The sequence below is a fragment of the Scomber japonicus genome, chromosome 11, assembly GCF_027409825.1.
Source record: "Scomber japonicus isolate fScoJap1 chromosome 11, fScoJap1.pri, whole genome shotgun sequence".
Lineage (NCBI taxonomy): Eukaryota > Metazoa > Chordata > Actinopteri > Scombriformes > Scombridae > Scomber > Scomber japonicus.
In genome coordinates, this window is record NC_070588.1 from 11,940,915 (window position 1) to 11,968,345 (window position 27,431).

At 39.0% G+C, this 27,431-nt stretch overlaps 1 protein-coding gene across 1 annotated transcript in view; it reads left to right on the forward strand.

Moving 5' to 3' along the window:
- The window catches only part of asic4a (acid-sensing (proton-gated) ion channel family member 4a), an 87,143-nt gene extending 60,045 nt beyond the window's left edge, over window positions 1–27,098 (forward strand). Inside the window, exons 2-10 of the mRNA XM_053328544.1 lie at window positions 13,195–13,339; window positions 13,721–13,848; window positions 13,974–14,127; window positions 20,436–20,489; window positions 23,500–23,653; window positions 25,354–25,445; window positions 25,591–25,670; window positions 26,305–26,415; window positions 26,952–27,098. Of these exons, the coding sequence (XP_053184519.1) occupies window positions 13,195–13,339; window positions 13,721–13,848; window positions 13,974–14,127; window positions 20,436–20,489; window positions 23,500–23,653; window positions 25,354–25,445; window positions 25,591–25,670; window positions 26,305–26,415; window positions 26,952–27,098 (1,065 nt within the window). The remainder of the gene's footprint in view (window positions 1–13,194; window positions 13,340–13,720; window positions 13,849–13,973; window positions 14,128–20,435; window positions 20,490–23,499; window positions 23,654–25,353; window positions 25,446–25,590; window positions 25,671–26,304; window positions 26,416–26,951) is intronic.
- Window positions 27,099–27,431: the final 333 nt, after the last annotated feature.

Here is a 27,431-nt window from a genome sequence, read left to right on the forward strand (position 1 = left end):
GGAGCATTGGGGGTTGGCTTTGTGTCTGTTAAATGCAATGAAACAGCTCAGAGATGTATTAATGGAACTCAGCCACAGTCTCAGCAGCTCGGGACAAGGTCAAAGTCGAGGCTACCACCTTTGAAATTGATTTGACAGGGATTTATTCAAATGGAGCAAATGTGTGCTAAAAAATGCATGCCGCCTGATACTTTCAAATTATAAATGTTGAAGCCATATTCACCTGTGACACAGAGAGAGATATTCACCTCAAAATGGAAACACTGTAAATACCTCCATCCAAATAACAGATGCCGGTTGACTAAATAACACAATGACCTGCTGTCTAATACATGGAGAAAAAAAATCTCAATTTATTTCTGACTTGACTTTTTAATCTTTCCAAAACATCTTTTAAGACTTTTTCCAATTTCTGAGAATATTTGAAGCAATACATTTACTAATAAAATGAATCACTGTAAATGAAGTCAAATCTTGTTTTAAAAGTTGGGGTCCAATATTTGTTTTTACTCTTCAGTAGTAGTAGTAGCAGTAGTATCAGTGGTGAAGTGTCAGAATAATTATCTTTGCATGAGGATGATGTAAGCTTAAAGGTTATCATGTGAAATTTTATGATTTCATATGTCATATGTCGGATTTGGGTGAGCAAAGATGTGAAAAATTAACATGAAAGATGACAGAAAAATATTTATTTTAATCGGAACATCTAGTAATTAATTATCTATACAGTAATATATATGACACCTGTTATTGTGTCTGAGCAGTTAAAACATCAACAGTGTTTACCGCTGTGTTTACCGCTGTTGCCATGCTAAAATGCACTAATTAGCAGAAAGCACAGCTACAGAAAGTATAGATGAGGCTGATGGGAATGTCATGGTGATGACATCCTCTGGAGACCATAAACGTCTGTATGAAACTGCATGGCCATCCAATAATGAGGCACATAATGGTAATGATCATCTCGACCTCCGCCACAGCAGATTCACTCTGCAGGCTTTGTCCGTAAATAACAACAAACAAGTTCAGTGTGAGTAAACTCCAAGGAGCTCAAATGAACATTGACAGTGAGTGCTGTAACCACAGGAAGCCGTCCATATTTTGAGTCCCTATCACAAGCAACTTCTGTAACTGACAGTCAGAGTCCAGGCAACAGGCCTTGATTGTCATTGCCCAACATCAACTCCTTCTAATCCACACTGAGCTTTGTGACCTCTGATGCAGGGTGTCTGTTATGTTCATGGACAATTAAAATTTAAAAGTGAGGCAACTGTGTCATCAACTTCTGAAGACTTCTCCAGCAAATGCAATAACCCTCTTAGCTGGTGTGAAATTGATCTTTTGAAAAATGTTTTATAAGACCACTAAGTAGACATTTAACATATATGTAAAATATGCATAACAGGATAGTATATAGAATATTATAGAATGTTACATTTTCATGATTCTTTTGACCGTGGGCTTGTCCTTGACATTTGGGAGCTTCAAAAGCTTCCTGGAAGGCTTTCTGTGGTCTCATGATACCTATTTGGCAGAACTGGAGTCCACATGCCAAACATCTGGGCAGGTGGCATCCCGCCACTCGGCTAATAGCAGGCCAGATATCTGGCCTGTCTTTGATGTGCAGACAGGGATTGCAGTGGTGCTCTGCTCTCACTCTTAATAACCTGGTATTAAAGGGGCATCAAATCATCTATAATCTTTATTGACCTCCTTTAGTGAACAGTGGGAGTTGCAAAAACAATGATAGATGAGCCCAAAGCTCATAGAAGAAAACTAACTCATGAGAGCGGAGATCCAAAAGAGAGGTCTAGTGAGGAAGTGATATGTCACAGTGCTAAAGAGTGCAATAATTTAACTGCACTGTAATATCATTGCAAGGGTGTTTATCTTTCATTACCAAAATGGGATGGCAGTCGCTCATTTGTAGGACAATACTGGTGTGTGTGTGTGTGTGTGTGTGTGTGTGTGTGTGTGTGTGTGTGTGTTGGTCCAGAATAGAATAAGCTCCAGAAAGTGAGTTTTTACTGCCATAAATGTCACCACCTAAATTGCAATCATTAATTCACTAACATTAATTATCAACTCTATCAGTCCCATGCAGGCACTCTATGCAGAAACGTGCTCTTTTTGTCCAGTAAAAACTCTACTTATTGTGCCTTTGATCATACTCAGTCAAGGACAGGATCAGTAGTTCAAGGTTTTCAATTCCTGTCCGATGTGCCTGTCCTTTGTTCCATCTCTGCATTATCTCCTTCTTTAACTCAGCCTTTTGAAAGGACTGTGATTAGAGACCAAATTAAACCGGGTGTGTTTAGGTGTGCAGTATAAACCTCCGTGTCTGCCAAACTTCCCTGGGCTCTGGCTTTAGATCCAGCTTAGTCTAATGGACTGTGAGATCTGCTTTTGACTCAAAACAAGCTCTTTCGCCTGAGCAAAAACACTAATCAGACTTGTTTACTTGGATGATTTATGTAGCATGAAAAACATGAATCCCCATGCTCATAAATGTTACACGGTTGAGAGCCAAAGATTGTTTCATTGTTGCGCTCACCAAAAGGGGAGGTCTGGATAAGTGAGCCAGTAAGTGGGTAAAGTGTGTGCACTTATTGCACCATCTTGTGAATAAAGTTAGTGTTGCATGTCATTAGGAGTCCCAGGACATTACACGTGTTACACTACGAAACAACAGGAGGGGGAAAAAGTATTTATTATTTTATGCACCAGCCACATTTTATAAAACACTTCCAATCACATTTGTATATGTTGATATGTATATGCATATATGATACATGTGCTCAGTTATGAATTACTTGTCACAAAATGACAAGAGCTAGCAGACAATATTTATTTGTATCTGTATCTCTCACATCCTTGAAGGGACACCATATTTTATATTGATGATTGATGCCAAGAGATAGTAGATCCTGCTTTGCCTCTCCGGAAGTTTCATCAACCCTAACATGTGGCTTCATTCCAGCAGATATCATTTCCCCAGAGTTGGAAAAGAAAAACAACCAAGCAGGTGTCTTGGTTATGATGAATACTAAATAAAAGGTTGGCCAGGGAACTGTGACGCCGTTTCTTCAGAAGCAGTTGGGTGGGAGTGTTGTTGTGTTTTAGGGTGTCTGCCAGAGTCTGAGAGACTCACAGAGCGGTGAGAGATTTAGAGTTTAGGAAATGAAATCCTGTGTTGATGACAGAGGTACCTTAATTAAACCTGAATATCTAAATGACTGCAGAAAAACAAAGTCGACAGTTAGACAAATACCTGAGGCAGGACTGTTTGTCGCTGCAGTGCCCCGAGCTGATCTCTTCTCGGTTGTACCGGTGTCTTCCGCACAGAATGACTGATCAGAGCTTTGGGCAAATTGAGGTGAAGTGGAAAAGTACGGCACTCCTGGCACATGTACAGCACCCAATGTGCTCCTTTGCTACCTTGAGAGTCCCATTAGTTCATACATTCAGCATGACTGTACTGTACCCCTCTCTTCTGAGCCGTGACCTCAAGGCATGACTCAAGGTCTGGAGTGGAATAAATAGCATGAAATTGTTCCTAAACCACCATAGGCCAGAAAATAACCATAGCTTAACCAGAGGCTCTTTTGGGGTTTGAATGGGTGGATTCTGAATGACTCAGACAACCCAGAGTTCGACGGTCCACCTGGAACATGTTGCATTTTTATGTTATCTGAGCTGTATTCAAGCTATTATCAGGGGCACTTAAAGTTTCTTGAATGTTCAAATCAGGTTAACTAATTTTAGTAGATAAATGGATCATGACAACTCTTGGTCCATTACAACCAACTGCAGCATTTAAGGTCAAGAATGACGTACCATTTGGGTTGGACCCAGACATCATCTGTAACAACAAGGATTGATTCTTCTCAATTACACATAAAGACTAATTAGGGATCTGTCTCTCACTGAATTGTTCCCATTACGCCACTAGTTCCTAATCACATTTATAGAACAGGACCTTTACGACTGCGATGGTAGTGCAGACTACAAACAAAGGAAGCTCTCACATCTCTTCTGAATGTTGTGAATGAGCTGCAAATGTTGTGGACTATTCTATTTGTGAGTTGCTGTATTGTGCTGCAGACCCTGTCCATTTTGAACCTCTTTTTCAAGAGCATCTCTTGTGCTCCATTAAATGAGTGCACTCGGATATGCAGGAGAAAAGCAGCATGGGGTGGAAAAAAGGACAGAAAAAAATGGGAATACTAACATTTGAAGAGAAAGAGGTTTGCTGAGTGCACTGTTCTGACTTTGGTGCTCCACTTATTTTCGATTCTCTGTCGGAGGAGACCAGAGAGAGGGCAGCAAAGGCAGGGAAAAGATGAGTCAGAACTCCTACACTAATGACTGAAACAGGCCCTGCAGGTTCATATCAGGGTTTGTTTTAATGTATGGTATTTATTCAAATGGAAGAGCAAAATGTACAGGCATATTGCTTCATATGGTCAAGCCAGTCCGTCACCTTGTAGTGTAAGCCTGCCTCAGTGTTTAATCATTAACACAGTCGGTAAACAAGAAAAGGTTATATTAATCTGTATTACACAGTATTTACCTTACTTGAATGGCTGTATTAAAAAACACTATTGAGATTCAGGTGCTTAGTTGTGTGATGAAGGTTGGAATTAATACACAATAACTATAATGTGTTTAATAGTGTGTGTGTGTGTGTGTGTGTGTGTGTGGTAGTTGTTAAGGGACGTTTGGCAGATTTGTATTTACTCCCTACTGTGCAGTATGTAGAGATCTCTAAGCGCTGACCCATGATAAAAGTAAGCTGCCTGACATTTGATTGAGGATTATTTATGAATTATGCAGCTTAACTGTGGTGCATGCGAAGAAACAAGATTTAGCAATAAGTTCTTATCACTTCTTGTCAGATTTTCAGACACGCATGCTGAGTTAACACATCACCATGCCTGTGAAGATTCCCAGTCATCTAGATCGTGGATATCCAAAAGGGCTAAATCAGTGGCTTCAGCCTCTTGAAGACATCTTGTCTCTCATCCAAAAGGCTTCTTCAGTTCTGACTGACTGGTGGGGAGTAATTTAACCTCTGTAAAGTCATTAGAGTCACATGAGTGGAGTTTGACTCATGTGATTCTTGGTGGTTAACTGCTTGGGAAGGGATGTCAGGAGTGTATTGTAAGCGGCTGATAAGTTGCAGACCTCCTCCTCTGTTGAGTGACGGTTGTTCAAGTTTGACATATAGGCGTCCTCCTATATTCCTCCTCTCAGATCACCCAGCTTCTCTGTCCTTCATACTATATGTAGTCTGTTTGTTTAGTAGTTGTTTTATCCCTGATGTACAGTATAGGTATGTGCCTTCCTCGCTGCTTTGAACTGCAAATTGCTCTATTTGCTTTTGTGTGTTTGGTCTTTAGGGTAGATGAGCTTCTGTTTCAAGGTGTTGCTGGGTTTGCAGTGCTTGTTGATGTTTCTCAGATACTTCACGGACAGAATGAAAATGTTGTTGTTGATTGTTTGTCTTTTCATCACCACCATTCACAGTGGTTTTCATACCAGATCATGTTTTTCTGGCGAAGGCCCAGTTTGGGTGTCTGCAATCTTTTACGGCTTCCTAAAAGAAGTGTTTGTGGTCCTGCTATTTCACCTAAATACTTGCGTGTACATTCTTCAATTTGCACTGTACAGTTCAATAAAGCGAAACTAATGTCTCTGATGTTCTCCTGTGTGTAGTGAACTGATGAGTCGTGTGAAGGCTTGCACTTATTGGCTTTTTTATTGTGAGTCAGGTATCGTCCACAGCTAGATGCTGCTCCCATGATGGATCACGGGGATCTGCTCTCTACTTCCTCCATGTTATCTGTAATAGTTTTAAAATAATAACAATAATAATAATAATAATAATAATAATAACAATAATGATGATGATGATGATGATGATGATGATGATGATAATAATAATAACTTTATTTATAGACCTCTTTTCAAGCCAATCTGATGCAGTGCTTTCCAAAGGTGATACAATTCCAAACATCGGCAACAGTAAAAACAATAGCAGGCGATAATAAATGACACAAACATTACACATAACACAACCTATCTTTTTTATGCATTTACACTTATTATTTTACTCTCACTATGTGGTTGTGCCATTGCTTGAATTTGAAATAGGTGGCATTCAGACAGTAATTAAGCAGGTCACGTAGCTGGTCTGGACCTTTCCTTACAGTCTCCACTGCATCAGTAGTAGGATTACCTATTAAATATAATGTTGTAGGACATTTTTGCCATGTGACCATCTTTTTTTTTCTATCTCTTAAATGAGATTACATGCAGCTCAGTGTTGCTTTATTATTCTTTTTTTTTTTTTAAATCTATTTGCAAGCCAAAGTGTGGTGATGAGAAATTTCTGTAGTGAGAGTGAGAAAAGGGAAGCCGTCTGTTCAGAGTTTTGTGTCAGGACACCAATGAAAAGATTATGTGCAAGGGTGAAGGGATGAAATGGGATGCAGCATAAATGTGGTAACTGACTTTGTGCCTTGCATTTAAAGGCTAGGAAAAAAAGATATTTTTTTCTTTTTTGAAGACATTTTACACTCAGCCTTTCATCTCATTCTTTCTTCTTCTTTGTTCAGTAGGAACTTTGTAGATAAAGACATCACATCCTTTTTGTATCTATCTTGTAATGCTGCAGCCGTTTTGAGAGATTCGAGGTGTTTCCCTGAGTACTTTTCAAGTCAGCTGTTTCTTTTCATTGTTATGTCCTCTTTTGCTCCAGTGCAGGTGCATCTCTACTGCTTTGGATGCATTATTAAAAACTTATGCATCGCCATGTCTCTTTATTTGTTTGTTTGTTTGAACACTGTAATACAAATTCATGTATCAGGCTTTAATTAATTATGTACCACCTATCCAAACAGTCCAGATCTGAATTGAACAGCATTAGGCTCCATACTGCTGTTTGTTTTGTGACTGTTAGAAACCATCAACGCATGTATGAAGAAACGGAAACTCAATTTGGAGTTTGGATTGGTCTTTTTGGCAAGAAAACAACTTATTTCCCCCCTTACTGTCCCATCATGCTCATGGTTTGTGTTGAAAGTACAATTTTGGTAATTTTCCTTCCTGGTTTTATGTGTCAAAACCATATAGTAATTTTGTCACATATTTCTCAAAACAAGAAAAAAAAACATTTCCCTTATTTTATAGAAATGTTACAGAAAGGAATATCTTGGAACATTGGAACAAGACGTAAATACCTGCACAAATAACCTCACTAGAAATAAGAAAACACTGTTATTACATTGTGTTTTTGTTGTTGATAAAAGACTAAATCACAGGAGTAATAGGGTGTTTTTTAGAGTGTACTGTAGTACAATGATTAGTATTCCTTTTGTACACACCATTGATTCTGAGAAAACACTGAGAGGTATCATGCAAATATTCAGTACGTGTCACTTTGCGGGTCGAGTCATACAACTGAGAGGATGTAATGAAGCCATTAAATCAAGGAACGTTCTGTCTCAACCTTAAACCAGCATGAGCCAACCTTAATAGTTTTTAACTGCCAATCAGCGTTCTGGCATATTCTTCCAGCCTCCGTAAATTAATTCAAATCCTCCTCCTACCTCATACTCGGAGAGCTACGCGATGACATGCAGCCTGCTTGGAAATGGATGTCCCCCGAAGAGGCACTGAAGTGATTCCTGCAGGTTATTTAAAAGGAAGAGTGCCACATGACTGCCAGATCACAGTCGTGAAGAGGTTTTTTAAGGGTTTACCCCACCAGGGATTATGAATTACATGGTAAGGGGTTGGTCTCTTAATGCATTTAGCGTGGAGAGACACAAACTGAAACGAGGCACTTTGGGAGAAAAAAACTGTGGAAAAAGGCACATTTAAGCCAGTAGGGTTATAATTGGTAAGATAGAGTATATGCAAATGTCAGTCAGGCGTCTTTCCAAAAAAGCCACTATAGACAAGGGATTAAAGGATGGGTTCACAATTTTTGAAGACAACAGTCAGGTGTTTTTTTTCATGTTGCAATCGTTCCTCCTGAGGCCTGTACTACGAAGCTGGATTAACCTATCCAGGATCTCTCTCCGTTACCTGGGTTGACTTAACCAGATCTTCGCAGTCCAGGATAAGCGGTACTACGAAGCTGGTTATCAACTCGGTAAATCAACCCAGGGTTTTCCAATCTGGATCTCTGCGCGTTCACATAAAGGGGAGGTGTTTGCAGCGTCTGACCAATCACAAACATGGAGAAACCCTGCAGAGCAGACTACTTTACCATGGAGGAGCAGACAATTATTCTTCAACAGTATGAAGAATTCAAACACATCATCCAGACCAAAAGCAACACTGATGATGCAGCAGCAAAAACCAGGAAGGAATGCTGGCAGAAAATTGCCGACTCTGTTAATGTGTAAATTCATGAGATCATACAATATTAATTTATCAGACAATATAAACGGACAGCACTCTGATCACACAATGCCACTTTATCACGGCACAGACGTTTGGGGCAGATCGCTTCCTCAGTGCCCTTCCTCTCATAAGAGACATTAAGTTAGTTTAATATTCAACATTCAAAATACAAACCTATTATGCTTCAACCATTTGAGTGAATGATTTCAAACCAACTGTATAACATACAGAATAATATCCCTCATGTGCCTCAAGGATTATTTTACAAATATATATTTTCGTCAATTTTTTACAATTACAATAAATAAATACAGTTATTATGCTCCCTGACACTTTGATCTCAGGATGTCAAACCTACAGAATAATATCCCCCACGTGCCTCAATGATTATTTTTTAAATATATATTTTGGCCAATTAAAAAATTGCATCTATCCCTAAAAACTCTTTCTCTCCTAAGCGCTCCTCTCACGATCCGCGCACCAATGTTGACAGCCAGGATCTTTTAAGAATGGGCAGGTCATTTACTAAGAGAGCTGATTGGTCAGGAGGTGGTGCTTTTGTACTCATTGATCTCTTATCCAGAACATAACCTGCTCCGGAGCAGGTTAGCCGTTCAGCATAAGTTACCATGGTGATTTACCCCGGTAAGAAGTGAACCAGCTTCGTAGTACGGAAAACCCAGAGTTAACCCTGAAGTTACCTCGATAAGAGAAAATCCAGCTTCGTAGTACAGGCCTCTGTTCATAGAAGATCCCTTCATAATGCAAGTAAGTGCAAAGTGATGAGGGCAAAAATCCATCATTCGTCATCCATCTGTACAAAAATGCATTTAAAAGTTTATCAACTTTTAACCCTAACCCTTCAGCTGTCCAAGTTAGTGCCAAAGTCCTTTTTTTATTATACTTCCCCCACAGCTCAACAGGGAAACACAAAGAGGGAATTTGATGCTAAACAGACTGCGAATGTTGCAGATATCCACTTGATATGACTGACTCAGACAGCTGAAGCCTCATATAAACCTCAGATAAACATTTAATCACATTCTTTTCACAAAATGACTGTTTGGACACACTGTGGATTTTGGCCCCCATCAGCTACACTTGAAGATATAATAACCAGTATGAACAAGAGGAACGGTTACAGTGAGGAAAACCTCTTTCACTGTTCATATGGGCACCTAACTGCTGTTTTAATACATATACTTTAATGCATTTACACTCATTATTTTGCGTTCAGTATCTAGTCATGTCAGATTGCATGACTTTTATTAATGTAGCCAAGAATCACATATTTATCCTAAAAATGTTTACAAGGTGAACATACTGTACAACACCCTTTAACCATAAACCCTCAATTCTGATAAGGAAAAACTCATGGGAACCTTTCATGGGAAGTTTTCTCATGGGAGTTTTTTCTTGGCACACATTGCAGCTTCATTATATTTTGCTCAGAGCTCCAAAAGCTGACCAGTACTCCTCCTGTTCTCCTAGTTAGTTTGTTTTAATTTAATTAAACAAAAAAAATGTTCAGGAATGTGCACTTTGTGTACTTTGTCCAGCTGGTATTTCAGCCTTTAGTAGTACAATAATGATATCAAGCAAACAGTACAGACATGTCATTTAATATAAGTTAATATTAAATGTAATAAGATGAAGATTTTGAGTGGTAGGGTATAAAAGTGTGTGTGTGCAGACGTTCAGTCACAGACTATTGCACACTTGGAGCACATGTTGATCTATTTTCCATTTACCATCCACAAGTCTGTCGAATGAGATATTGCTCAACGCTTCCAAATGATAACAAAGTGAACACTGCTACAGTAAGTGTCACGATAATTAGCTCTTGTGTACAACTTGAGTCACTCCGAGGAATACAATACCTCTTTTCATTTGGTTTGTAACTGCCATGCTGCTGCTCTGTCTCAGCTTGTCAACAACCGTGCCAAATCCCCACTTGGGAATTGCCCAAGTTAGTCCTGTTACCTTTGCTAAATTTGGTGCAAGGTGTAACAAGAGAAAAATGCTCCATCAATCACACTGCAGACGGAGAGGGGGGGTGAGGGGGTACAAAAGCTGAGAAATAAACCAGTGGAAGCTCTGCTAGCAACTGTTTCCTGGGTGAGATGATGGGAAAACTTCGGCACGCTCTCTGGGGACATCATTTGTGAACACTCCGACGTCCTCCAGAGCCCAAAGTTTTAGAGCGGAACCCAGGTGCTTGGTCGGGGTGTTTTGAGCATTTCTAAAGTGAAATCCTCCTTTGCCTCTGTTGCCTGCTCCATCAGATAAAGTCTGCCTGCCGAGGCTTAAGTGTGTCAATGAACGGGGGCAGGATCAATGATAAGTGCAGCTTACCTCCTCAACTGCTCCGCACCAGCCAAATAGAGATTAAACCATTTCAACCTAATAGCACATGTCAGTCAAAAGTCACACTTGAATACCTAAACTCCCCTTACCGGCACACCCTCCCCCACTTTGCCATCTCCCATTCTCTTATCACACTGAATGGAAAGACAATTTATCAAAATTTAAATTAAAAATAAAAAAAAGAAGAAAAAGAAGCAGCAGCAAAGTGGTTATTAAAACTACCTGAGCATTTTCACTGCGAACATCCTTTTGTAACACACCAGAGCCTGAGATCTGCCATTATGTCAGCCATTTCTCTGAATCCTCCTCTAAGACTCACTTTGAAGGTCACCATTTGTAATGTCTTCAAAAGCACACATACAGTACTATGGCGAACACACTTGAACACACACACACACACACAGATCAAAAGCCTTGAGGCCTATTATTACATAAAGTAAAAAGACTGTCCTTCTAAACATCACGCTATTGTAATAAGGTAGGCTACTCATTTCTTGCTCTAATCACTGTTGTGAATATTGCTAAATTGCCCGCTGTTCCAGAGAATTACTTAACTGAACCCCACAACTGCGACTTTGATTTGTTTTTCAGCCATCTCGGATGTGAATACACTCTGTGTTCTGTAAATGAGAGCTTGTGTTGTTCGACCAGCATCCCTTATTTAGACATCACAGCACTCATTAGGTGGATCAAGCTGATATCAAAGTCAGCACACAGACGTCTGAATGCCGGGACTGTCACAGTGTCTCTAATGATATGTCTGCCGTCTACCCAGCTCGATTGTGATTTCACTGTCATTTCTCCAGTGCCTTGTTGGTTGACCTCTCCTGTCATGTTATTCCTTCAGTTATAATACTTTCATCACTGTGTTTTATTTAATGCTTTGACAAAATAAATCCAATATATATTATAAATGTGTCATTTGGTGGAAGAAGCTCTACTCAGGGTAGTTGTTCAAGAGATCATTATGTGCATTTCATTCTCAAAAGCAGGTTTTCCTTAAAAACCTGATGTACATCATTGCAGATATATTATCAAATATAATTTACCATTCACTTTGCAATGCACCCCTTTAATTACTGTCAAGATTCTTTAATTTACATGGTTTACAATTACAATGGTGACAGATTTACATCAGATTCACAGCAGACTCAGATTTCCTCCTAAACTCTGTCAATGACCCATAATTTTTATTTTACACAATGTGCAAGTTAACTTTCCTAAAACAATAATAATAAAAAATGTTATCATGAAATTAACTACATAACTAATAATGTTTTGAGAAGAAATACTTTTGAAATACATTTTTCTATGTTTCTTACAGTAGTTTATTCTTGTGGTCTCCAGGGATCTCATTCATTAAAACGTGTATGTTAAAAATGTTGGTAGGATTATAATATTCATTATAATTTATTAAAAAAACTTAGCAACATGCATGATATTGGTATAAAAGACTGATGCTAAGGCTATACAGGTTGTGGGAAAAATGGGCCACATCCTCACCAGATGTAGTTAGAAACAATGTTTTTGTACTGCATTGAGTTAGTCAGTCATTGTAGTTTATGTATGATATGGACTGATGTAAGCTCAGACCATTTGTTTTTATTTCTAATTTTAGTTCTGGAAAGGCTAAAAAATATACACACTCTTCAAATGCAGAGTATCACTCATGAGTCTCATGAGAAATCCTAAGCTTGACAGACTTGCGGTGCCAAATTACAGTTGCTAAACAATGATTTAACAATGTCTGTTCTTTGGGAGGGGATGAGGGAACCATCAAATGAATAGCTTGAAATAAGCATTGCGTCCTGTGTTTTGGATTTTGGTAGTGGGGCTTCACCACCCTTTTGTGTAGTAGTAGTTGTAGTAATAATAATATAATAGCCCCTTTAAATCTCAGAAGAGGTAGTAGATAAATGACTTGTAAGATGGGTATTTTCTGCAGTGCAGCAGTTTAGATGAGAGGCATAAACAAAGAGATGATGTGTCCCCCACAGAGACAGCTCCTCTGATAGGTACTGACGTGATAGCTCATTTCAAGCGGCCTCTCTCTAGTTGACTTTTGTTTTCTTTTGAAGGAAGATTAAAGAATCTCTTTTGCCATTTGATATTTCTATAGGATGGTAGTACTATTGAGCAGCGGTGTGCAGGTTTTGTCTGGTGGGGGTGTGGGAATTAATTCAAATACAGCTTATCAAAGTCCACAGGGGACTAAGACAGCAGACTGCATTCAGAGGTCTGCGGGTAATATTCAGTGACTTACCAAGGCAGAGACGCAGCTTGTTTATTTATTTATTTCCCCATATCTCTGGCTTCATTTCAATCCACTGCTAGTACGAGCTTGTCACAACCAGTATGTGGACTTTGTCATGTTTATGGTGATGCTAATGATAGGAATCTATTCTCTTCTAGGTTTACACCAGATATGGGAAATGCTACACTTTTAATGGCAACAAGACAACATCCAGGAAAACCAAGCAGGGAGGAATGGGAAATGGGCTGGAGATCATGTTGGATATCCAGCAGGATGAGTATCTGCCCATCTGGAGAGAGACAAGTAAGCCTCAAAACCATTTGTCCAGTGTAATCCCATATGCTGCAGCATGAGGTGCCTCTGCTTGGGTTTAAATCAAAAATAACCCGCTTCCATTTCTCTGGGTCACACAGTGTACATAATGCATTCTTTTTATTGCATTCCTACTGCCAGAAATTGTGCTTTATAAAAGGAAATTCTCAAACAAAATTCACAACCTGAGATTTGTGCTCACATTGTAGTTGTCATATGATGTTAATCCCTACTGGCTTATTTTTCAAACATGACAAAATATGGTTTGCAGTTAGCATCAAACCGAGTCCAAGCTGTCAAATGAGGCAGCTGAAATCCCCTTGTACTCTCCCTTTGCAACACTCCATGCTTGTGCTCTGTTTCATTTTGAAGATGAGACCTCCCTAGAGGCTGGCATCCGAGTTCAAATCCACAGTCAGGACGAGCCTCCCTACATTCACCAGCTGGGCTTCGGTGTCTCTCCGGGCTTCCAAACCTTTGTTTCATGTCAGGAGCAGAGGGTAGGTCTTCCTCATCACACCCCCTCCCATGCCCCCCTACATCCCATCACCAGATTACTGTTCATCCTGCAACAGTTCACCCCTGCTGGCTCAGACTGGGGTCTAATAAATCTTTGTGTGCTTAGCTGACCTACCTGCCCCAGCCCTGGGGGAACTGCCGCTCCACCAGCAAAGAGAAGTTCCCAGGATACGACACATACAGCATCAGCGCCTGTCGTTTGCTCTGCGAGACCAACGAGGTCCTGCGAGTGTGCAACTGCAGGATGGTGCACATGCCTGGTAAGATCACTCCCTAAGTCATATTTACACAGTTGTCATGGAAGAAGAAATTCATTTGTGTGCATGCATTCCTGGTGCACACATTTTTTATTGATCTATTTATTTTTTTACAGGGACGATGCATATTAAATCAAAATCACTGTAAATGTGTCAGTGACAGCCAAAAGGGTAATTATCAGCTCTTGGCCAGATGTTAGATTAGCCATTATAGAACGAAACAAATTAGTAATTCATGGTCTCACATTAAAGGGGGAATTAAACAATTTTACAAATTAAGTTATGAATAGAGGACGTTGTGTGCTGTACAGCTTCTAAAGCCCTTTGAGATAAATTTCTGATTGGTGATATTGGACGATGTGAACGTGACTTAAATGGACTTACCGGACCAGATTGGAGATGTGGGGTTTAAAGGTTGAATCAGTTTCACCCAAACATATACACCTCTTCATGCTCCTTCAGGAGCTCCTTCCCCCAAATTCATGGACATGCATCACCAAGGCAACAACCAAAAGAGAAATATAGCAGAATTCAGAGTGATGCATCAGCTGTAGAGTCACTTCTGTCCCTCTCACGCTTTATCATGAGCGGAAAAATAATTTCATCTCACGTGAGCACAGCAGTCCATCCACTTGCTCCGCCTATCTGCGTCCTCCTCACTTCCTGCTGAACCAAAATAGTTTGCATGTCGGCTCCACAGGAAGAAATCCACAGTGTTTGTATTTATTGATTCATTGATACGCTTAATAAGTTCAAAGCACATGTACAGTAGCATATTTGTGTGACTTAAACAGCTGCCTGCTCAGATTAAACGCGACAGAAATAGACTCTGAGCGTAAAAAAATGCGGGGGATCTCCATGAGACTGTCTCGGATTCAGTCTGGACTGATACATTTAATAAATGGAAGCGTATCTGTACCGTGGGGGACTTTCTACTGTGTGAAATGGCCACAGCATCTATTTCTGTCCGCTCCCACTATTCAAAAGGTGCTGGAGATGGAAGACTGTCCTCACCAGCTACTCTGATAACTTCCCCCTGTCCTGTGCATGAGCACAAACACTCCATGCTCATTGGTCGGAGTAGTATGATGTTGCTCAGTCATAGCCACTGTGTTTACATGCCAATTTAGAGAGGCAGTACTGTGTCCTCAGTACACACACAGAATGGACAGTTAGTGGAGACAAAAAGTGTATTGGATTAGAATTGCTGACTCTACCTTTAAAGAAGGTGGACATTTTGGTCTAATGAAAGTGGTTATTTTTTTGCCTTATGGAAGTAGTAGGATGGTGCATTTTGGTAACTTGACTAAAAGTCAGAATATCTCAGCCTTGACTGCTTTGATTGTGACCATTCTTATTTCTGTCTCATGTGAGTTCCCCATCTGCAAAACTAAATCACTGATTATAACTTATAACAGCAGGAACTGAGAACAAAATAACTGAAAACTAGGAACCAGTGAAGTATTGGTTTGGACTTGGAAACAGTTGCAAACAAATCCTAGACTATTCAAACAGACAGTTTTCAGAAGTGTTTGGTTTCCTTTAATAAAAAAAAAACTGGCAGCAGGGTATTCATATGATATTATTATGACCCCTTGTGCAAAACAAGTCACCGTTTTTGGCCCACTTGAAAAATTCCAGCACTGATATAATTTGGGGGCCACATTGCTGACCTTGATGCTTGACATCTGGAGTAGGATGCTCTTCAGCTGTGCTGGCAGCTCGCTGTCTAGTGACACTTCGGGTTAAAGTCTTAATGAGTTTCTGATCCGTTTGCTGAACCATCTCAGCTGTTTGGGAAATGTTTTGTTTTCCTCCTGTGCCCCTCATCACTTTCTATGATTATCACTGGTTTTGGTTTTTACGCATGTTTAGTTTTCACTGGTATAAACAAAGATATCAGAAGTATATTCTGAGGCATCAAGAAGTCATTTTTAGCAGGAGGCACAGTTTTAGAGTGCATTTATTAATGTTCACACCAAACCAAAGTCATTACTAGTAATTATCTGTGTTGACTTCTATGTTTATCAAATCGGCCTGTTATCAGTAGCTATTTTGTACTAATGACATGCTATATTGTGTTTAAAAGAAACTGTGGGACAAGACTGTAAGAGAAAACTCAGAGGTTACATTAGCCTGCTTGCTAGCTCTGTTGAGAAAGTGTTAAGTAAAGAAAGCACACAAACACATGACTCTCCTATTTAGCTTGCGACTCTTTGTCAAAGACTACAACTAACTAATGTTAATCTTAATTACTTGTGAGTTATAGTTAAAACCACTGATGCTTTAGTCACTTTAAATTGGAAAATTCATTTACAGTTTCACTCAAGTCAAACTGTTTTATGGTGTGAGCTGAGTTTGGTTATCCATATCTCACACTGCAGTTAGCACAGTCACGATTTGGGACGACTTTAAAGACAGGACTGAGATGAAAAAACAGGACGTTTTGAGTGTCAGGCAGACACCACTTAAGCAGTTTCTCTCCTCAGCTCAGGGATACGATGCAGAGGTGAGTCTGACAAACGCAAAGTAAGATGTCTAGACTTACTCAGTGTGTGCATCATCATGGCCAAAGTGTATAAAGTCAAAGAAGCGAGTCACTGAAAGCAAGCTGTTTGTTTGATGTGCCTGACAAGTGGGCCTGTTTGGGTGGCAGCATTTAAAGTTAAGACAGGAAATGTATAAATTTATCCATGACTCATTTCAGCTTCCTTCTTGTACTCTTGTGACATTTACTGCATTATTTTCCACAGACGTGAATGAACAACGCAGAATGAGACATTTCATTTGAGGTACAAACTAGTTTTAATATTAATTTCCCCACATTTAATGTAACTGAGCGGATGCATAATGACATTTCGGCAAAAAGGAAATTCCTTCACCATGCTATGAAAAATAAATGGCAAGGTTGTCAGGTTACACATTTACATATCCGTCACACATTTCTAACTTCCATTTGCAGGCTGTAATGGCCGGACCGAAGCTTTGGTCTGATCCTGAGAGAGAAATCGCAACAAATCATTTGATCTTGACAGGCTGTGAAGCGGACATGCTTCTAATCAGTTTGTGTGCTCTGCTGGGCGATGGTGCCTACCTCACTACAAGATCAAGGTGGCGTTACAGTAACCTCTGAGCTCATTTTACAAAAGTAGTTAATATGGCCTTTTACTTACTTTTTGTCATCTGTACAGATTTAGACCCACGCAGGATTACAGTACTTGTGTGTTTTGACATTTGCATTACACAGGCAAATGTTATCAGGTAGGTTCAGTGTTTTGAACGAAGGTGGACCAGTTATTGGCATAACTTGTGGCTTATGCCTGTTTTTTTGTCTAATACACATATAAATTCCACTTATGCCCAGAACACCCCATTTAAACCTTTATCAAAGTCCACTGTCACAACAATCAGCTGTGGAGAAATTGTGCAACCTTCTGAATTTGTCTTCATTGCAGCAATTTTCCAAATGAATGAGACAAGTAAGAAAAAGGACTCTCATAGGGGGAAACTTTTGAATTCATAGATAGTAAGGCCTGTTCACAGAGCAGAGGTGTTTAGAAAGAGCAGCAGAACCACTTTGCTTTCCATGATGATGTATTACATCAGATATTGTATTTATTATATCAGATATAATAAATGTGGAAGCTTTTCCAGGCCATTTGCCCAGTCTGAGTTTAGAAGAGTGCTTCTGTCAGGTAGCGGGTAGCTCACATTAGTCTGCTGCACTTATCAGTAGTGAACACAATTTATTGTTGCATATTAAGTGCGCTGAAATTCCTTCATAGGTTTCCAGAGCAATTGGTTCCAAAGCTCGCCAAGGCCAACTTGCCAATTGAAAATCTTTTTACAGCCTCGATGTGACAACACAGTGCTGTGTCAATGAGACAGAGGAGCACAATTTACTGAATCTATTTTTTTCCTACAGCAGTCCTCTAAAGCTGCAGCGCTGCATTGCTCAGAGTTATAATTATCATTAAAACCACTGTATCAATATTATCATGATCATTATAATAGTTTGCTTTTGAGAAAACACAAATGTTTGTAATCCATGTCATCCGCTTGCTCACTGACATAATCCACCAACTGTGTATAGTGTACTTGCCAGCAATTTGTCACCAGCATGTGTTTATATAATCCTCCATTTGTTTACAGTCTGTCATTTCTAATTTTTCCATTCTTTGGTTCAAATAGGGATGAGCAGAAATTTAAAAGTGGTTTGATTTTCTTTTCATATTTAGAATAATAGAAGATCAAATCACTGGCAAACAAACAAAAAATGACCTTTTTACTCATATTCTGAGACTGGATGTTGTCATCAAGGCAAGAGCGCAATAAAGATAAATAAAAAATAAAAGTCCTCTCCCTGTCACTGCAACAGTCTAATGGACCGTTTGAGTTTTTATAATGTTAATAGGCCTAACTATTTTCTGAAGCCCATAGCTAAAATAAAACAATTTCTGAACATTTATACCTCCGACCCCCACTGTGGTTATACAGACCGCAGTATGCCTTATTAATGCCTGTAAGCTTTTCCATTTCATTTAGAGAAGAGCAGCAATGGTCAGCAGGAGAACAATTTGCTGTTTCCACCTTGTTTTACCTTAAATCCTGGGAAGTGACCTTTAAAAGGGTTTCTATGAAAAGGTAGATGGTGAACAGCTTAAAAGATTTCAGTCACAAGATTTTTTTGCTTTAATCCCTGCAGCCTTCCAGCCTTTCTTGTGTTTTCCCTTGAGTCTCTTGTGTTTGTGACCAACTTTTTGACCCTGCCTTTTTTGCCTGCCATCTTTGTACCTGTGCCTCCACTGCCTGATCACCTGTGTACTGACTTTGGCTTGATTAAAGGACTGTTTTTCTGATTACCTCTGAGAACGAGTCTGCTTTTGAGTCCCTGCTCTAGTCAGTCATCACGTTCATCTATGTCTGTTTGTCAGCAGGATATCACAAAAACAGCATTTTTTTTAATACATTTTGATGAAACATGAGGAACAAGTGATTAGATTTTGAGGTGAATTTATAAGGCATCTTATTCTTTTCACTTATATCTCTTGTACTGTGAGGCATAGAAGCAAAGTTGTGTTTTTCTATATTTGGTTGGCTCAGGATTAATATTTTATTATTCCAGTCTATCTCTATATTTGGATGACTACCCAAAAAAGCTATTAAGCTGTTCTTGTTCTTGATGAGTGGACAGTAGGGCTGGGTATCTTTTTTTTAATCACAATACCAGTACCAATACCAGTATCCTTAAAGTGATACTGATACCAATAGAGTATTTCATTCAATACCTTTTTACTTCTTTCAATACCCATTATGTGACACATTCAGTTGCATAAAATTCAAATTATTTTACACAAATAAGTTTTGAAAATGTTCAAATTATTAAAATATATTTTTTTGTTGCATTTCGGCGCTGAACTGAATCAAATGTGCCATGCTTGACTTCACCTCCAGAGCCTGTATAAGTTGTTGCTGCAATCACAAGTTGCATTAAACTGAAGAACATTTGTATTGATTGGCTGTGCGGAAAACCATAATAAACTTTTTTTCTACATCTGGGTATTATAAAAAGGATCAAATGCAGGTATGATTTGACTGTAGAAGTTTGGTTCTACTTGGTACTGGGTCAACTGGGTCAATGCCTTCATGGTATCATGTACTGACACTCGGCACTGGTGGACAGCAGACAAAGACACAGCACAGCTTTTGCCTCCACACTCAAAATGTCTATGATTACAATACACAAGATGATTTTAATTGTTTGTTTGTTTTTGATAGGTTGAAGATGATTTATTTGGTGTCAAATCAATGAGGTTATTTTCTACTCATTGAGAAAAATACATCATACAGAGAAGGAAAATGTGTAAGATCATCAGATGTTATTTCACTGTGTGTTCATTAACATCCCTGTGTGAATGGGAAGGAGACTTTAAAACATTAACCCCATGGTCATTTCACAGACTGACAAACACACCTCTGCCAATTAATTGTGCTGCTGATGAATACCTGTCATTAATGGTCTGGGCAAGATGTTTTGTCTGCGAGAAAGTAAATCATTGATTGGTTTTTAAAGACTTTCTAAATATGCCTCACGGGTGGAGTCAGCATGCTCCATTTCTCAGTGCAATCAAGGCCAGACATCCAAGATGGCCCACACTCCGTGGATGGAAGTCATCCTCTGTGCCTGCTTTCATTTGGAGATGAATGATAAGCTATGTTGTGTTGTTCACAGCCACGGTTCCTCATTGCAGCAGACGCGGGTCACTGATCATTTCTGATTGATCAGACTCATTTTCTGTTCTCCTCTCCAGGAACTGCAGATATCTGCCCTCCCAGTAAAATCAACTGTGTTGACAAAGCGCTCGGTAAGAAACAATCTTCCTTCATTTCTTTTCTCATTACAATAGATTACCCCAAAGGGGAAATGGAAACACAATCAGTAAATATGATAAGGATTTTTTTTTTCTGTTATACAAATACCTAGAGGTAGACTTGATATTTTGAAATAACGTTTCCTCATTGTGATTTAGTCACTTTGGAGCTTTATGGCTGGGCTACCTCTATTGTTGAACTTATTCGTATTAAACCAGCGCTCCATTTCCTGCATATCTGCATCCTCCCACCCTCAGCCTTAAGTCTGAATTCATTCTCCTCCAGCAGATATCATGACTGAACAAAGGTGTCTTGGTTTCAAAGGCATTATGGTTGAAGTGAAAAAAGACATTTTTATGGTGTACTTATGATTTCTTAGCCAAATAAGACAGACATTTAATTATGTCTCTTTAAAATGTGGTTGATTGAAATCTCAGATATATTTTACAAGAATGGGCGATATTCATATGAGTCATATTCCTGAATCAAATAGTGTGAATAAATTCACTCTCTATGAAAGGTAATAAATTAAAATATAATTTATATTTTTATATTGTGAAAGTATTTTGTTCCCACATCAGACAAATAATATATACCATAGTTGTCCTGCATACAAATAACCTGATTTATAAGATACATAAATCATCAAATTATAATTACTGCTTCCAGTGCTTGTGCTCCCCATTTTTGTCTGGACTGGACGCATTTAGAATGAGAAAAGAGAGATTGTGAAAAGCTATTTACTCTGCTGTGTACACACTATTGTTTTTAGACTTAGGATTGTGAATATGTGTTTGCTACCACTATCTCAGTAGGAAAGAAAATAGGTGATGCATTCATTGAACATTTTATTTCATCAGATTATGTATTTGAAAGTGCTTGATGTATCCCCACTGTCTCTGATCATAGTGCACCTTGCTGGGCAAACAAATTAGGCTCTCTGACCTTTTTATTGAAGCCTTTTATGAATCATGAAGCGTTTAATGCTCTTTGTTATGTTGACCCAAAAAAGTCCACTGGAGCTGATCAGTTAAGAGCCATGGCTATAATTATTACCAGCTCCAATGAGCTAAATAATTATTGTTCAATCTCTAAACTATCGCAATTTTGCAATTCTTTTAGGTTAAAATGAAGTGTGGAGAGAGGTAATGCTGGAGAAGAATCTGACTGCACCCATTATTATACTGCTATAGGAGAAATAACACTCCTAATTTTAGTTCTTTAAACAAATTGCAATCGTCTTGTGTGGCGCTAAACCCAAGATGCTCACATTCTCACTCCTTAGGTCTAAATCTAATGACCCAACCAACGAAGGGAACAAATACTAGCCAATCAGAGGCAGAGTTGGGCAGGTCATGACTTTACCATCCTGTTCAGTTAGTAAACAGCATGAGAAATGGGCAAAGAAATAGCATTTTATGTTTATAGCAAAGCACATATAGGAAAACTTCCTGGATATCCCACATCTTTTTAACTATGGATCATCATGCACTAGACCCTGATCACCACGTAAGTACTGAGTTTGAGAATCTGGCCTTTAAGTACTGTGCTCCAATCCAAAAGGAACAACCTGCAGAAGTTTATAAAATTAGATAAACTAATCAGTTTTAATCAATTTAAATCTCTGAGCAGTAAGAATAAAATTTTTCTTTGAATTTGATGTTGTTCCATATGTTGATGTATTTGACCTGTCTGTTATATAAACAGTTGATTTATACTATAACTTTTATGCTTTTATTGTTTTTATATGTACTGTAGTGAGTGTGTCCTTGTAGAAGAGAGCATGCTCACAATGGCCCTTTAAATAAAGGTTATATAAATAATGGGGAAGCAGTTTCAGCCTGCATGCTAATTGAGTGCAAGTCCAGGTATGCTGTGCTGGGTCCTCATTAGCACTTAGTGTACAACATTTATTCTCTGAGCAAATGCTGTAACTGAATTACTGTAAACACTGCTGCTACAATTCTTTTCGATGATGTAGTTGGACTAACACGTAGTCTATACAACCTGTACGACCTGGCTTTGTGTTGTACATTTTATCCATGTAATTACTTTGTTAAGTGATTGTTGCTACAATTAATGTGTAACATTTTTATAACCAACCCAACTGGGAGAAAAACTTCCAGTATAAAAAATCTTTTCAGGCTGTAAAAGTAATGTAACAAAATGTTAGCTGTTATGCTTCTCTTTCTCATAAAAATACACACTTCAGTTTGCTTTTCATTACATCTGGACATTAGTACTAATTTTCGACTGTTGTCATTGTCTTGAGAGTTGATGGGTCATGTAACATGTGCCTTACGTATGGTTTCTATGGTAACCTGGAGTCTAGCATACATTATTCATAGATATTTTTATATTAACAATAGATCACATGATTTTGTGTAATGTGAAATGGGTCAATGGTGGTGAGAAAACCAACAGAGAATTATCTCTCAACTCTGTGAAGGTTTTAGCATCTTTTTTTGATTTTATTGTCCACAACTTGACTGTTTGGTTTAATGTCAATGCCCTTATCAGCATAGATGCAGCAGGCTACTGGTTTCAGCCAAAAAGTGTTGATAAACTCACTGCCCAATGTCTGCCCAGCACCAAATGCCACACAGACAAAGGTAGCAGCTTGCTGGGGAACATAGTGGGGCATTTATCAGCTCAAGAAGCAGATATTTTTCTGAAGAGTTAGTGCAGATGAAAACAAACCTAAAGGAGAGTGAATATTGGATTTATATTCACCAGATGGACAGAAACGCTGCTTCTGCTTCTGCTCTAAAAACTTAAAGGCGATAACTGTGAGGTGTCTGTGTTGTGTTTACAGCTTGTTTAGTTCCACCCTAGTAGCCTAACAATCACTTAATGCTGCTTTACGACTACATATTGATGGCCTTTTCCTCTACATTCTGTGTTGTGCCTTATGTGTTTATCTGGAAGAGTGATTGCAAACAGATCAGCACTGAAACTGACCCAGTAAATATCTATTAAAGCACTGTTTCCTTTGTGTTGCAGCACAGCTACAGAAGAACAGTGGGGATGCCTGTCCATGCGAGACGCCCTGTAATCTCACCCGCTACGGTAAAGAGCTCTCCATGGTCAAAATCCCCAGCAAGGGCTCCGCTCGCTATCTCTCCAGGAAATACGACAAGTCGGAGGACTACATCAGGTACGGCAGGGAACCTTCAACAACAACAAACTCACTTAAGAGCAGTGATGTGATGTTCACTAAAAAGGGCCATTAACTCTGACCTCCAGCCTGTGATTACTAACAGACATAAACACACAAAAAAATCAATTATTTTCATGAGAGCTTCAGTTTATAAAGCTGATCCACTGGGATTTTAAAAATGGTAGATCTTCGCCATCCTTTGTTTTATATTGTGATATATTTGCCAAAATTGGTTTATTTTTATTTAGTTAATTATTGTATCAACAAAATATAGCCGCTCTGCTACACTTAATAGCTAACTACTCTTTAGGGGTGCTCCCTGTCTGTATACCACAAACTAAAATATCTTGAAAACTACAAGCCATGAAATGACTGATACCACAATAAATGGGCAGCACCCAGAGAATTATTCCATCTGATTTAAGTGACCCTATGACTGTTTGAGCACCACCATTAAGTCAACTTGACAAATACTTGGCTTCAAAACTGATTTCATTCCCCACATGATGAATCCTAATATTTCAGGTGACGGCTTTTATGTTTTACATATTATTTCACTCACCCACAACCCGAAAAAGTGCAGTAACTATAAAGTTAATCATTAATGCTGAGTGTAAATGACCCATTACAGTGTGTTTCATGTGTGTAAAGTCATTTGTAAATGTACTTGTTATATTGCTTTTATTCTATCTACCATGAACACTGAAGTGCTTTAGACAAAGAGAAGAAACTAAATCCATGTAATGTATAAATTGACAGTATTAGCACCATTCTCACCTGAAAAAATATTCAAACTTAATAAAGTGACTATATTAACAGTCCTAAAGTGAAAATTATAACAGGTTAATCTCCAAAATTGCTACTTGCTGTCAGTTAGTGCAAAATTCTTTGTGGGATACTTAGCTTCAGCCAAGCAATGGTGTTACTTCATCTCTCAGTGACAGACTGTCACTTAATCTTAAATCTTAAAAATAAGTCTTAACATAAGATCTATTTACTAGCTTTTTTAGAGCTTCAAACATGCCTCACAGTCTTCATCAGTGGACACAGTCAGTCCAGTATCAAGTACTTCTTTATCCGCAGATGAAGACTGTGAGATGTAGTTGAAAGGTCTAGAAGAACCTAATAAATTATGTCTATTCAGCACACATTTAAAATAATGTAATACCTAATTCATATTGTGAGGCGTAATGAACACAGTAACATTTTTAGTAACTTTTAGTCCTGTTCTACAATTATGTTTTATGGAGTGTTTGTTAATATTCAGATTATAATGAATTCAGTGCACTTACAGTGTGTTTACTCTGTCGAGGATGCAGCAGGAGGTAAACACACCTTAACAAAGAGCACTTGACGCCTCGCAACACTTAATATTACAAGACTTTCTAAATCCAGAGAGATCAGACGCAGCAGTGACTGAGCATGCTGTCAGTGCTTGTTCTGCTCGTTTCAATGAAACCCTGAAACACCTCATTATTTCACAATCGTTGGTTGGATCTGTGTAAAATGCTGCCGGCATGACAATCCCATCACAACAGTTAACAGTGAGCATAAAAATGACTTGGTGTGGTACGTTTAAAAAAACAATTATGTTAGATTTGGATATAATTATAAAAATAAGATCACATATTTCATTGTGTTGTGTTGGAGATTTGTTTTTTTAATCTATGACATTCAAACTCTACGTGTTTTCCCAGAGACAACTTCCTGGTCTTAGATATCTTCTTTGAAGCTCTGAACTATGAAACAATTGAGCAAAAGAAAGCTTACGATGTTGCAGGATTATTAGGTAAGTTTTCTGTCAGTTTTTTCTCCTGTTTCCTGAACATTTAAATAGACTTGCTGGTGCAGAGTGAAAAGTGTTGTTATTGGGGCTGCACTTACTTTTCACTGAGCAGCTTTGGCATTGTATCCATTGTCTTCTTTCTCTCCAGGTGACATTGGAGGACAGATGGGTTTATTCATTGGAGCCAGCATCCTGACAATCTTAGAGATACTGGATTATATCTATGAGGTACAGTGTTTGTCTCTCTGTCATGACCGTGCAAGGCCATAGCCGTCACAAATGTGATTGGACCTAGCTGTGGAATAATTACCAGTAATTAACTGTTGTTGTCCTGCTGGATGTCAGCAAGGACTCTTTTGCAGCTTAAAGTCATTAACAAAACACAACAGTGCTTTTATTATTTATTTATATATATTTATTTTTTAATTTTCCTCCACAGTGACAAAGAGATTGTCGGCCTTTTTTGTGAAAATGTTATCACTGAGCTTGTTAACATCCTCTAGTGTGTTGTTCCAACCCAACATTGTCATCTAGGGACTGACAGTGTAAACGTTATCACTTATTATGCACGTGTGGAGTTTTATTTGATTTCCAGCATGGAGAAACTAATATCCGCTCAGGCGTGTGCTGAGTACATGCTACGAACGCCAATCATGAAATGAACTCATGGCTTAGCTGTATCCCCTTTAAGCTCTCTAGCCAGCTGACTACTGACTGCCAAACATGTACGAATGCAGCAAAATCACAGGAAGGGAATCTAATGCAGACATCACAGTGAATGAACTGCTGCTTCTCTTGTCTCCCTCCTCTGCTCTCTTCTTCTCTTTCACTCTCCCTGCTGCCGTGGCCTGGCTGGAACCAGGTGGTCAAGCAACGGCTACAACGTCTGTTGAGGCCACAGAAAGAGGAGAAGAAGAGCAAGCAGCAGGCCAGCACTGTTGCAACAGTGGGTCTTGAGGAAATAAAAGCAAAGGTACAGCACACACTGTACTGTAACAAATGGCACTTACACTATTTTCATGCCAAGCGTACAACTTTCCCTACAGCACTGTTACTGCATTAAGAACCTACAAGGGGGGTAATTTAGGGAGAAGCAAATTTATATTTTCATATTCCTAAAATAATGGAGAGTGTAATTTTCGTAATTAGTCTTAACCACTGTGCAAAACACATCCCCCCTGGAGCTCAGATTTGTTATTGCACAACTTTACTCTAAAGTTGTTTATTGGACAGTGAACAATAGACCTCTGTTTCATATCTTACCACAATTACACTGTGACAAGTCAGTCAGAAAAAACAAAAGGACAATCTACTTTGTTACCATTCAGTAATTACAGCTTTGATTTAGATGGTGCGACCTGCTAACTCTCCAGTACAGATATCCAATTAGTCACTTTTAGTTAGTAATTTCATTTGTGTCAGGGTTGTGAGAGATTATTCTGAATCATTGTCATTATCTTCTTCCTATTGTTAGGACATACAGTAACATATCATCTTTGCCTTCAACAGGAGCCCAATGACATGACACGGAGTCACCCAGAAGGGGCGTATGCCAACACGATCCTACCCAACCACCACCTCCCTCACCCTAACCCTCTTCACCCTCACCACCATCACGCCGGGCACCACGGGGTGTTTGAGGACTTCGCTTGCTAGAGCCAACCATTGTTTCCTGTCCTGGTGACAACAAAAGATGAGAGCAGTCTGTGTTGAGATCAATAACAGACCCTCTGCATTTCCGTCGCTCCTTTGCTGTCACCAGTGAAAAGCTACAGCCAAAGTCGAACACCAAACTTGTGCTGCTAACAAACCACTTGTACGTACAGTTATGTAGGCACAACTTGGACACCGCTTTCTCTCTTTTTTTTTTGTTTCTTGTCTGGATGGGACCCCTCTCGACTTTGTCTTGCTTCAAGTGAGAAGTCAGACACTTTGTGATTTCAGGATCAATTTTTGGTACATGATCACTACTGGAAACAACAGGAGGAC